Source organism: Anolis carolinensis, chromosome 2 (assembly GCF_035594765.1).
Source record: "Anolis carolinensis isolate JA03-04 chromosome 2, rAnoCar3.1.pri, whole genome shotgun sequence".
Taxonomy (NCBI): domain Eukaryota; kingdom Metazoa; phylum Chordata; class Lepidosauria; order Squamata; family Dactyloidae; genus Anolis; species Anolis carolinensis.
The window spans coordinates 158698578-158712207 of record NC_085842.1 but is presented as its reverse complement, the minus strand read 5'-3'; the positions used below and the strand labels follow the sequence as shown (position 1 = coordinate 158712207).

At 37.7% G+C, this 13630-nt stretch overlaps 1 protein-coding gene across 1 annotated transcript in view; it reads left to right on the top strand.

The window, feature by feature from the left end:
- The window catches only part of acvr1b (activin A receptor type 1B), a 35784-nt gene that overhangs the window by 8943 nt on the left and 13211 nt on the right, over positions 1–13630 (top strand). Inside the window, exons 2-4 of the mRNA XM_008103976.3 lie at positions 9479–9718; positions 12178–12429; positions 13375–13605. Of these exons, the coding sequence (XP_008102183.2) occupies positions 9479–9718; positions 12178–12429; positions 13375–13605 (723 nt within the window). The remainder of the gene's footprint in view (positions 1–9478; positions 9719–12177; positions 12430–13374; positions 13606–13630) is intronic.

Here is a 13630-nt window from a genome sequence, read left to right as displayed (position 1 = left end):
ATGGCAACCGAGAAACTGATCATTCATGACAGAAAAAAACCATGTATTAGTTACCTAATTTTTGCCTACATGCTTTCCACCATGTAGGAATAGGTATTTTTTAATCTCACTTTTTCTCACAAGGCCTCTGTGGATTTAATCACAAAATACTTTAAATTTAGAATATAAATTTACAATATAAATGCTTCGTTCATGAGCATTTATGTCAGATGGGGAGTCACTTATCATTCGAATGTAGTTGATTTCCAGCATTTATCCTGTTTACAAACCAAGTACTTAGAAGTGATGTGGTTTTAACACCCTTGAGTAAGACCCTAGTTGCTTTCTCCTGTTTTCACTGTTCATTGTCTGGACATTTCATTAGTCAAAAATATTTGATCAATTAATAGATCAAATATTACTTAATAGATAACAGGTATATATTTAAAGATCAAATACAGTCACAAACTAATATTTCATTAAATAAATTATTTGAAGTCAGAAATATTTTGATGATGGAGTTTTCTAAAGTTCTTGCATGTTGACAGATACTATTGTAGCAAATTTTGTGTTTTACTCAATATAGTTCATACAGCTGCACTAGGCAACTTGCAAGGTAAGGTTAGGAGGATTGGAAGTTTGTGGATAGAGTAATTCAGGACATCTGTTGTTAAATGATATATGGATTTCTATATATAGCACGTCTCCAGGAGTCTCAAAGTTTAGAGTTCTGAAGCGGAAGTCCTGTACATATTTACCTAGGAACAGGTTTTCTTGGACTCTAGATAGCCTGTTCCTAGGTAAGTCATTATAATCAGTAGTTCATTGGAGACAGAATTTCTGTATCTTGGGAATGAGGTACTGAGTCATTGCCCTCTACCAAATAATCTCTAAATTGTCTCCTTTACCCCATCCTCCTCTCTGAAACTAGGTGGATGATGACCAGGAACATGGTTTTTGTCAATCACAAAAGTCTCATGTGGAATGCCCTTTTCAAAGAAATTAATCTGGCACAACAAATTTTTCTTGGGTGCCAAGAAGTATTTTTCTTAATCTCCTTAGATATCTCAACATGTTTTATGGTTTTTTTTTAAATGTTTTAATTCCATTATGGCAGCTCCAACTAGAATTTCATTGTATTGTAAATCATTGGTATTTGATATAGTTTTCCTGTTTTAAGTCAGTGGTAGTACTTTAGGATAGCTTATAAATTTATCTTATAACAATTTTGAAAAAAAAAATGTATGAACTCAAGGATTTGTCCTTTTCATATACCTTCTTTGTAGAAATACTTGAAAAAAGTTGAGCAAGCGGGGGGGGGGGGGGGTCGGGAGAAGCAAAACTGAATGGGGCTTTAACTCCCTAAGCCAAATCTGTGTCATACAAGCCAATGTTCTATCTCTGATGAAATCTCTGTCAGTTAACTTTGGCACATCCCTAACTGAACAAAGCTTTCATTCTAAGGCTCTGAAGCTTAATATTAGGCTTGTTTAAACAGCTTCATTTGGGGTTGGGTCTGTCTTTGGCATGCCTGTGTCTGATTTTCTGCTCAATACAGTTCACAACAAGCTTGTGTTGCAGCTTTAGATATTTTATTAACGGTGTAGATAAAATCTTAATCACACACAACACCCTTATTGCATCCAGACATTTTATTTTATTTATGGCAGTTACGTTTTATCTAAGTGGTGCAGTCTCCTGCCCTCCATCATTCAATTGCTTGTTTCTACTTTTTTTGAAAATCTGATTTTAGTATTTTGTTCTTTAAAAATTGGTTTTTTTATAACATTGCCAACTGAAATCTTAGTGTGTCTGAAAATAACCTGCCCTTTCCTCTTAATGATGCAGGAAGATTTTCCCTTGTTGCTTATCAGAACTTACACGTTTTGCATTCTAATTTGGATTTTACCCATTAGTCTTATTTATGTAATTTTCTTTTTTTTATCCTGCCATTCCCCTGATATTGGGACTCAAGGTGCCTATGAGCAAATATTATACATTACAAATAAAAAATAAAGCATATACATGCAAATATGAATATAGAAATTAAAAAATATATATCCTTGTGTCACGAAGCATAAAAATTAAAATACAATTAAAATTACAGTTAAAAACTGCACAGTTCCTGCAAATCCCACTCGCACCATCCCCAGTAGCCTGCCCCTCATCATTCCCTAAAAGGCAGATGGCAGAAGTATGTTTTTAGCAGCCTGTTAAAGGCAAGCAGGGATGGGGCCCATCCTCCTTCCCTGGAAAGGTTGATGCTGACCTGCTTTCTGAAACATGTTCCAGTGTTGCCAAGCAGTGGCTGCAAGTATATCATTGTTGTCGTTATCATCTCACTGTTTATAAAAAGAGACCCAAAGCAGCTAACAATATAAAAAACAATACAATATAAAATTAGAAACCTAAAAAAGTATACACACATTAAAATAGAATTAAACATAGAAACTATTGAAAATAGATAAACCAATTAAAAACCTATATTATGCAATACTCCCTGCTGCATGTTTAACAACTTTCTTTTTAAAAATGCCTACCTGAATAGAAAGGTTTTAGCCTGTTACCAGAAGGACAGCAGGAAGGGGGGCATTCTAGCTTCCCTAGACAAGGAGTTCCAGAGACAAGGGGCAGCCACAGAGAAGGCCCTCTCTCAGATCCCCACCAATAGTGCTTACTAACTCTTTCCAAATTTCCAGTACAACTTGAGCAGCTCTTATCCCAAATTTCAAAACAGTTCAAAATCCAAAATTGCCCACATACATAGCTGAAATACTTGGCACCTTTGTTTTCTGATGGTGCAATATATATGAGCTCCAAATCTTAGGTCCATTCCACACATATAACCCAGAATATCAAGGCAAAAAATCCCACAATATCTGCTTTGAATTGGATTATCTGGACTATATTCCAGTTCAAAGCAGAGAATGTGGGGTTTTTGTTCAGCTGTGTGAAAGGCCCTAGTCTCCAGGGCAGCAGAAAACAAGCCTACTCCCTTCTCCTTATGACATCCTTTCACATATTTATACATGGCTATCATGTCTCCTCTTCAGTTTTCTCCAGACTGAACATGCCCAGCTCTTTAAGCCACTCCTCATAGGGCTTGTTCTCCAGACCCTTGATCATTTTAGTTGCCACCTCTGGACATCTTCCAGCTTGTCAATATCTTTTTTAAATTGTGGTGCCCAGAATTGGGCACAGTATTTCAGGCGGAGTTTTACCAAAGCATAATAGAGGAGCACCATGACTTCCTTCAATCTGGACACCATACCCCTTTTGATGCAGCCCAAAATCCCATTAGCTTTTTAGCTGCTGCATCACACTGTTGTCTCATGTTCAAATTGTTGTTTCCAAGATCTTTTTCATGTGTACTGTTGTCGAGCCAGGTATCATCACCCATTCTGTACCTTTGTGTTTCATTTTACTTCCTAAGTGTAATATCTTACATTTGTCCTTGTTGAAATTCATTTTGTTAGTTTTGGCCCAGCATGATATCTCCAGAACCGTATTGATCATTGTTTAGATCAGATAGCCATCTTGATCATTGTTCTGCTCAGATTTTATACTAGGGTTTGTAAAGTTAGTACAGGTGTCACTTTCAAAATGCACAAAATAGAATAAAGTCTTATATTAATTATAATATCTTTTTGAACTTCAGAAATCACTCACCAAAATACTCTGGTAAAATTTATTTTACAGCCACTAGCCATCTGAATGCATATAATATTTTCATTTATTTGAGGTTTTTCAATATGTGTATGCAAGAAGAGCCCACTTGCTTTGGACAGTGACTTGTCAGGATGCTCTTGTAACCAGTAAGCTTATGTCAACTGGAGGAAAGTTGATTCTCTTTTGCATTCAGACGATTGCTATATAGCAGATAGAAATTATGTGACTTTCCAGATGTTGAACTGTAACTCTCTGCAGCCTAGTAGCATAGCAAAGGATGCTGGGAGATGGGAGTTTTGCAATGTCTAAAGGGTTTCAGTCATCCGCTATCAGATGTGTCACAAGTTATTCAATAAATACATATTTAATAAATATGCGTAAACTATCAAAGCAATGTAAATTTCTCCTCATGGTAAGAAATACAAGGTACATAAGATCTCTTTCCTAAATATAATTTATTATTTTGGTAATTTGGCTGGAGTCTGGATGGCACAGTCAACCATCACATGTTTGTGATTTGTACAAAAATATTCAAGCCTAGTCCCACCCCTCAGTATACTTAATGTAGTTTGTGCTCTTCCCAGTGTTCCTGTTATTAATTTTTGCCTTTTGTCTGACATTGTTTGGGTTGTTTTGGAAGAAGAAAACATATGTCTGAGGGATTTATTTGCTTTTCACTCTCATGGATCATGTTACTCCCTAAACCTCTTGCAGCGTTACTAATTATCAGACATATCTGTTGTGCGTGCAGACAAATTGGAAAGAAGAAACAGGCACATAATGAATTTTCAAAAATTATGCATGCAGTTTCTGATTTATGAGGCCCGTATTGCACACTTATTTTATAGGGTACTTGGACAAAGCAAACATTTTGCTTTTCATTTTTCAGTATATAGCTACTTGAATAAGCAATATGTAAAAAGTGTGCTTTTGGAAAGCCTTTGATTAGTATTAACGAGCAGTTAGAAGTAAGACAATAAAAGATTAACAGTATAGCCACACTGTAAAAAAAAGTTGGTTTTTATCATATATGTGTTTTTAGTATGTTTTAACTTGTGCTTTTTATTTTTTACTGTTGATATTGTGTGTTAATATGTTGTAAACCACTTTGAATCTGGCCACGGAGAAAGGTAGGTAGAAATATCTTAAATAATAGCATCTTCAATGCCTGCACAGCATTGACAGCTGTTTCCACATGCTCATTCGTGTGATATGAATTGGATAAACCATAGATTTTTGTGTACTAAACATTTATGTGTATACTAGCACAATTGGTCTAGAAATTATGTTGAAGAGAACATAATTTTCTGTATTGCCTATTTAATATTCCAAGCAGAATAAGTCCTTTTGAAAATAATTAACTCATTAAGAAGAACCAATGTGGTACCTTGAGCATTGTACTCCAGCTCTGGAGATCACTTTTTCAATCCATGCTCAGCCATGGACATGTACTGGATGAAATTGGGCAAGTCACATTATATCAGCCTCAGAGGAAGGCAAAGCTAAACCTCCTTCTGAAGAAATTTCGCCAAGAAACTCATATAGGATTACTATGTCAGAAATCACTTCAAGGCATACAGCAAAAACAACTACAGTAGAGCGCGATGTACAAAATATTGACTACAAAAACATTGGCTACAAATAAATTGATTACAAATAAAGATAGAATTGCATAAAATGAACTTACAGTAACAACATTGTCGGAACTTAAATCTGTAAAAAGTTCCGTCCTTACTACCTAGAGAAACAGCTGTGGAGACAGACTGCATTGGATAATCCAGAATGTTGGATAAGCGAGACTCTACTGTATCACCAATTGCTACAACCTTAGTTTTTTGCAGTTTATGTGAAAGGAACAATAGACCAATATTAGTAATAGACAAATTAATTATTTCATTTAACCTAGTTCCTAAGATAGCTGTGCCTGTAAAATGGGAGGGCTGCATATTTACTATATGCTATGCTGCTTGCTGTTACTGCAAGGAAGATGGAATACATGCAAGCTCCACAAGGTTGTGCTGTAAGCTTAAATTGGAGATGGGCACACTGGTCCCCAAATTTTCAAAAACCATTCCTGTCAGCCCTCCCAGCCCACTAAAACAAGGAAACTTGGCTGAAATTAGGAATAACATATGGTTTCAGTTTCAGCTGCTCTTGCAGATTTTCAAAAGAATGCCTATAGTAGCAGGCTACTCCTGGCTTCAATGAAAAGTTCAGATACGGATGGTTTGGAATTACTGAATTTGTTTTATTTGTTTATGCCTTGGAGTTTGTTACTTAAAGTGTATTGTTATGGATAGTGACTATGGCCTCAACTGAAAAAGTGCTCAAAAAATTAAAAAATAGCAACAAAACATTTTTATAATGTTTAAATTAAATGCCGTTGTTATGATTTTATGTCATTTATCCTTTCTTCTTCCTATGACTTGGTATTTTAAAGTATTTCCACTGTGTTTGAATATGTTAAATGTCTGTAAAGACCAAACTAGAAAATGTTACTGTTGCCTTTTATCTTTTAAATTTATTTTTTGTTTTGACACCTAAATTAAACAAAATACCTTCATAGTATTTTTCATTTATTAACCAAGACATTTAATTGCATAATAGTAAAGGACATGTGTTCAAAAACACACTTCTCCACAAAATTTGTGAGTGAAAGTGCACACAAAGTTCTTATTGAGTTGTGACATATTCTCACTGATGTTTTTGTCAGCCCGTCAAAAACTAATTAATGTAATCACATTTACAATAAAAGATGTAAGTGGGCTGTCTTATTTTCTCCTATGAAAACAAAATGCTTTCCTCCCGCTTCTCTCTCCCCCCCCCCCCCCCCCCAAAAGGAAAGGATATCTGCCTGTGCCAGACAGCAAGGCTGAAGTACTAATCTATCTTTATCTCTTGAATAAACTACTCCCGAGAGCAAAACTTTATTTTTCTATTGGTTTGTAACTGACTTTTTAAACATCTTACCTCATTAACAGTTTTCTTAGACACATTATCTATCAGTGATTTTGTCTAAAATATACACTAGTTCATAATGAAGCTTCTGTCTTGTAGGTTACTAGAGCAAATGAAGAATGTTATTTTCAGTTGAACCTGCAAGCTAACTACAGAAAGCCTTTTAATGTAAGGCATTTTGCCAGTTCTTTAAGGGTCATGCCGTTTCACCAATTCATTAAATACATTGATACATTACCAGCCAATTTGGTGCTAGCTTTCGCTAAGTACTGATATGCATATATCTACTTCCTACAGTGTCTTAGTTCCATCATATTTTCTGTCAGGTCTTGACCCAAATCTGACCCTTCTGAGCTTGTTGGTGGTGTCCATTGTTTGTGATGGGTTGCTCTTATTTATTTTATTTATCCAGCTTTCAGGAAAAGTGTAAAGATTGTACCCCAAGAATAACAACAGTCTTGTTTGCCATGGATATGCTTGTGTGTGTTTACAGTGCCTTCAGGTTGCTTGTCGACTTACGGCAACCCCATAAATGTCACAAGGTTTTCTTAGGCAATGAGTTCTTAGAGGTGTTTTGCCAGTTCCTTCCTCTGAAATATAGGCTACAATACCTGGCATTTGTTTACAAGCTTCCACTCCCAAATACTAACCAGGGATGTCTCATTATTATTGTTGTTGTTGTTGTTGTTGACACAACAATGTTGTATGACACAGCAAACAAGATAGATATGCTGGATTTCTTATCACAAAATCACAAGTCAAACACTTCCCAAGTGTTTAGGACTGTGTGATGTATTATATTATTACTATTATTATTATTATTTATACCATGCTTTTTTACCTTCTAACATCAGGTGGTGTTTTGGCTTACCTGTTTTGGGTAACCATTGATTTTTTCTGAAGTACAAACTTTGTAGACCAACATCTAATTGTGATCCTGTGTTTTCAAGTAGAAGAAGTAATACTAGTGTCAACAAATGCTGTCGTGCATAGTATGTGGTTCAGTTCCAAATTGACTTGACATTCTAGAGACTTCTTAAGATATAGAAAGGTGGAATTAATTACTGTACAATATTCTTTCTTCAATGTTTATATTACACTTAACTTTTGCATTAAACTCTGTGGAACAGGTATGTACATGCTGTTTATCCCCTCTGGGGAAACATGATCTGATGATTGTTGTAGAAAGTATGATATGCTTATTAAGTTCACCCACCCTTCACCTTGACATTATTGAATTCATCCTTGCTGCTTGGGGATTTGGCTGTGGTTTTTTCCAGGCACCTTGAGAGAGGAACAACCTCTGCTTGGAGGCTTCAGATGTGGGATTTGGCAGCTGTTGTGTGTTTGCCTAAAGGGTAGAACACAGTCTACTTTCTCACTTCGGCAGAAAAAATGGAAATCAAAGATACAGAATGGGGGACGCCTGGCTTGACAGCAGTGTGTGCGAAAAAGATCTTGGAGTCCTCGTGGACAACAAGTTAAACATGAGCCTACAATGTGATGCGGCAGCTAAAAAAGCCAATGGGATTTTGGCCTGCATCAATAGGGGAATAACGTCTAGATCCAGGGAAGTCGTGCTCCCCCTCTATTCTGCCTTGGTCAGACCACACCTGGAATACTGTGTCCAGTTTTGGGCACCGCAGATGAAGGGAGATGCTGACAAGCTGGAAAGCGTCCAGAGGAGGGCAACTAAAATGATTAAGGGTCTGGAGAACAAGCCCTATGAGGAGAGGCTTAAAGAGCTGGGCATGTTTAGCCTGCAGAAGAGAAGGCTGAGAGGAGACATGATAGCCATGTACAAATATGTGAGGGGAAGTCATAGGGAGGAGGGAGCAAGCTTATTCTCTGCTGCCCTGCAGACTAGGACACGGAACAATGGCTTCAAACTACAGGAAAGGAGATTCCACCTGAACATCAGGAAGAACTTCCTCACTGTGAGGGCTGTTCGGCAGTGGAACTCTCTCCCCCGGAATGTGGTGGAGGCACCTTCTTTGGAAGCTTTTAAGCAGAGGCTGGATGGCCATCTGTCGGGGGTGCTTTGAATGCGATTTCCTGCTTCTTAGCGGGGGGTTGGACTAGATGGCCCTTGAGGTCTCTTCCAACTCTACTATTCTATGATTCTATGATTCTATGATCCCATGGTATCGCGCTTGGCTGTTGCTTTGTAGAAAGCAAGTGCATACCTAGGAGATTCAGGCTGGAATACTGTGCACTTGCCAGAGATATATTCTCAAACCTTAATTTGCTCAGAGGCAGGATTTTTGAGTCAGCATTGCATGAAGAAAGGTGATGAACTGCTCCTGTGGATACCAGTTATTGTTTATAAGCTACCTGTCATCAATTACTATTTTATGGTTTTGATCCTATTTGGGATTGGAAGAAATTACTGTAAGTCCGTTTTCCCCATTCCACCAAAATTTCTTGGCCTCATAGTTGCAAAGTAGCTTGTTTTTCATGAGATTTAGTGCCACAGTCTACAATATACTCTGCTGGAGCAGAAGCAAATTGGTTATAAAGCATGCTTTGATAGTTAGTGAACACCATGATAGAATATTTAGGAACATTTGTGCACATGAGGAAGGTACTTTTTTCAGTTGTGTAATAATCATACTTGGAAGTTCTTTTTTCTTACAGTTGAAGGATTGAGAAAGTTAAATGCTACACCTACCTCTAGTATTTTGCACCTTTATTATAGGAACTGGGAATGGAATGGATCATCTTTTGTTATTTTTTGTTGGGGTTTTTTGACATCGGAACTCTGTGAAATAACACTAAATGCAGTTTCTGTAGTCCTAATATATTATTCAGAGTCTTTTACAACTATCTTTTAGGGGTTTGTCACTGAGACTTCTCTTCTCTGTCCCTTCAGCTTTAAGGTGTTTGTGCTCTAATTGCAACGAGGCGAACTCCACATGTGAAACAGATGGTGCCTGCATTGTCTCCATAACAAATGTGAATGGGTTGAAGCATCATGTCCGGGCCTGTATCCCTAAAGGAAAGCTGATTCCTGCTGGAAAACCCTTTTTTTGCCTGAGTTCAGAAGATGTGCGCAATACACACTGCTGCTACTTAGATTTCTGTAATAAAATTGATCTCATGGTACCCAGTGGTAAGTATGGTGATGAAACAAGTGTATTGTGGGCCTCTCCAGGCTATCCAAAAACTTGTTGTCGTCTTTATGGCTGTGTTGATTTTAACCTCAATCCACCGTCTGTATTTCTGTTCTTAGTCTTGTATCTCCAACTCAAAGTTGCCTACCATGACTTTCATAGCTGGAGTATAATGTTCAATTAATGTCCAAATAATGTAATGTTTGCTATTCTTGTTTATGTGTTTTCACTGAGAAGATTGCACAAAAAACTAATTTTTATAATCTTTACAATGGTGGCTTCAACAGTCTCATTCAGGCATAAATCAGATATTAACAATTAATTCCTCATCTGCTTAGGTTGGGTCAGATTTTCATCAGAAACACATAGCCAATAAAGACTTTTCAGTTCCAGCTTACTTACTTACTTAGGCGATCCCTCGTAGGCCGAGGATGATTGTCCTTCAGTTGTGGGATCTTGGGGGTGGGTCCGTAGGTGGCTGAAGAGACCTATTCTTGACCCGTATGTTCTCCCACAGTGAGGACATTGGTTTCCAGGTGGAAGGCGATCCTGGTCAGGGTTGCCTTGACGCTCCTTCCTCTTGGCACGTTTCTCCCTTAAGCCCTCCATTCGTGCTTCTTTGAACTCCGCAGCACTGCTGGTCACAGCTGACCTCCAATTAGCGCGCACAAGGGCTAGGGCATCCCAGTTCTCAGTGTCTATGCCACAGTTTTTAAGATTGGCTTTAAGCCCATCTTTAAATCTCTTTTCCTGCCCACCAACATTCCGTTTTCCATTCTTGAGTTGGGAGTAGAGTCGCTGCTTTGGTGATCAGGCATTTGGAAAACGTGGCCAGTCCAGCGGAGTTGATGGTGTAGGAGCATCGCTTCAATGCTGGTGGTCTTTGCTTCTTCCAGCATGCTGGCATTTGTCCGCCTGTCTTCTCAAGAGATTTGTAGTATTTTTCTGAGGCAACGCTGATGGAAACGCTCCAGGAGTTGAGTGTGACGTCTGTAGACCGTCCACGTTTCGCAGGCGTAGAGCAGGGTTGGGAGGACAATGGCTTTATAAACAAGCACCTTGGTATATCTACGGATGTCCCAATTATCAGTTTGAACAGAGTACTATTAACTGAAGGTGTGGAGTTCACTTTTAAACAAATAGTTTTTTAAAGGGTTTGGACACTTCATTATTTACAACTGAATCATCTGAAGGTAATTGCTGAACTCTGTGTGTGTATGTATACACCTTCAAGTCTCTTGTCAACTTACTGCCACTGCTAACTCCATGAATTTCACAGGGTTTTCTCAGGCAAGGAATATTCCTCCTTCTCTGGAAGGAGCTTTGCCAGTTCCATCCCCTGCAATAGTGTATAGCATCTGGTATTTATTAATCATTTCCCATCCAAGTTCTAACTGGAGCTGGCCCTGCATAGGTTTACTGTATTAAACAGGACCTGATATCTTTAGGATATATTCACTTGGTAACCCTGGTACAATTTCTTCAGATTTTTCTAAGATATTTTGTTTGATTAGATAATACTGCATTTATAGTCACAGTGCTAGTGCTGTATTGTTTACATTTCATACATTTTTACGTACTAGAATTTGATTAGAAATTTGCTTTGGAACATGTCTGTGATGATATTCTGGCTGTGTATTTACAGGGATTACACTAGGTAACAAAATTTGAAAATTTTCTGTTCCTGGGTTAAAAGTTTAATTATGTGGTACTTACTTTGGAAGTAGTTGTTATACTCCAGAAACTTCATTTTTTGTGGCTGCCATTTTTAACTTTTCAATCTGCCATTTAAACCTTCTGAGGAGACTGCATAAACAATGTTTTTACAGTTTAGTAAACCTTCCCCATGCTTTTATGATAAAATCAATTAGGAAATTACATTTATAACCCAGGAACAAAAATTGTGTTACATAATGTTATCAATAGAATTTAGCATTACAAACACAGAGAGATCATGTGGTATAGTCAAACAGCCTACAGGTATGTAAGAGTTTATAGTGCTATTCATAACTTGGGCTGGAATGCTTGCAAAGCTCAGGCTATTATGTACTTGTATAAAAATAGCTTAGGGACCCCCCTAGTGGTTTTCAGTTTCATTACAACTTATTATTTTTTCATGCTGCTGCTGCTCAGTCATTTAGTCGTCTCCGACTCTTCGTGTGACCTCAGTGCTTTGTAATTTTTTTCCATTTGCAACCCTTCTCTACCTGAGACATTTTTATGTGATCTATAGGTATCTAAAATAGATATAAAATTGAACATTTATTGATAAGCAGCATTTGCTTACATTCATGTCAGAGGAGGGGAAAGTACAGGAGCTCAAGATGTATTAATATAGTCACTGTAAATGCTTGCCAGGCTTTTCCTTGTTCTCTGGTGTGTGTCATCAGACGTGCTAGGAACATTTCCATGTTGGCGTATTTGAAGTTGAAACAGTTGCTCTTTCTGTCTCTTCAAGGTCATCGAAAAGAAGATGATGAAACTTCTTCTGGATGGGGACCTGTGGAGCTGGTGGCTGTGATTGCAGGGCCAGTGTTCCTTTTATTTGTCATTATGATCATTGTAGTTTCTGTCTTTCACCATCACCAACGAGTATACCACAATCGTCAACGTTTGGACATGGAAGATCCATCTTGTGAGATGTGCCTCTCCAAGGACAAAACCCTGCAAGATTTAGTATATGATCTGTCTACCTCTGGCTCTGGCTCAGGTATAAATATTACTAGGCTAGGAGACATAGCTCTAAAATCGAATCTATAAGACAACAGAAGGTTCCATTAAATCAGCACTTTTAAATGCTGATATTTCAAAACTGTTCTTACTATAAGAGAATAGATGTTTAACTTATCACTAAGATGCTGTGTTTTCTTGTCTTCTCAGTTGATTGGTTGTATCTTACCAATGCCAGCCATGAAAATAATATCTAAAATGAGCAATTATTTCCATTTCCCTCCTTTTGAAGGGGGGTGGGTTAAGGCAAAAAAAAAAAAGGCGGATTTGGGATGTACTAGCTTTCCACATAGCATTCACTTTCAGAATATAGCTAAAACAGTTTTGCCACAGCAACATTTACAGCTGTTGTGTATTCTTATCGCATTAAGAATGCCACCATATCGGATAATAGTATCATTTACTTCATTTAATAATTTTTATAATTGCCATACAAGATATATCCCCAGTGGTACAAATGGGGCTAAGGCTTATAAAGTCAGATCTTTTTTATGTATAAGTACATGGAACAAGATTTGATTTAGACATTTCCTAGTTTTCCGTCGTTAGGTGTTACACATAGAATCTGTTAACTACTTCTTTGAATAACACACAGATTGACAAGGAGTGCTGGAGACTTTGTCATTATGCCTAACTTTTCTACTGGATTTTTCAACATTTCCTCCTCTTACAGCATGTTTTTACTCAGTTTAAAATATAGCACTATTAACCACAGTAGTCAAAGCCTACCTTGCATATCAAACAACTTGCTTTGAGCACAGGTTTTTGGTGTCATGACTACTATTCCTGTTGATAGGGATTCCACATGCTGTAGGGTCTGTAGGAGAGAATTGCCTAATTATCAAAACTTTACAGACTCTCCAGTGATTTCTATTGATTTTTCTCTCCCTTATACCTTTTTGTAATTTGCATCTTTTGCTGGCAGGTTTGCCCCTCTTTGTCCAGCGCACTGTAGCTCGAACAATAGTTTTGCAAGAAATCATTGGCAAAGGTCGTTTTGGGGAAGTCTGGCGTGGTCGGTGGCGTGGTGGTGATGTAGCTGTGAAAATCTTCTCTTCACGAGAAGAGCGTTCCTGGTTCAGGGAAGCAGAGATCTACCAGACGGTTATGTTGCGGCACGAAAATATTCTGGGGTTTATTGCTGCAGACAACAAAGGTATCATACTACTTCTGTGTTATAA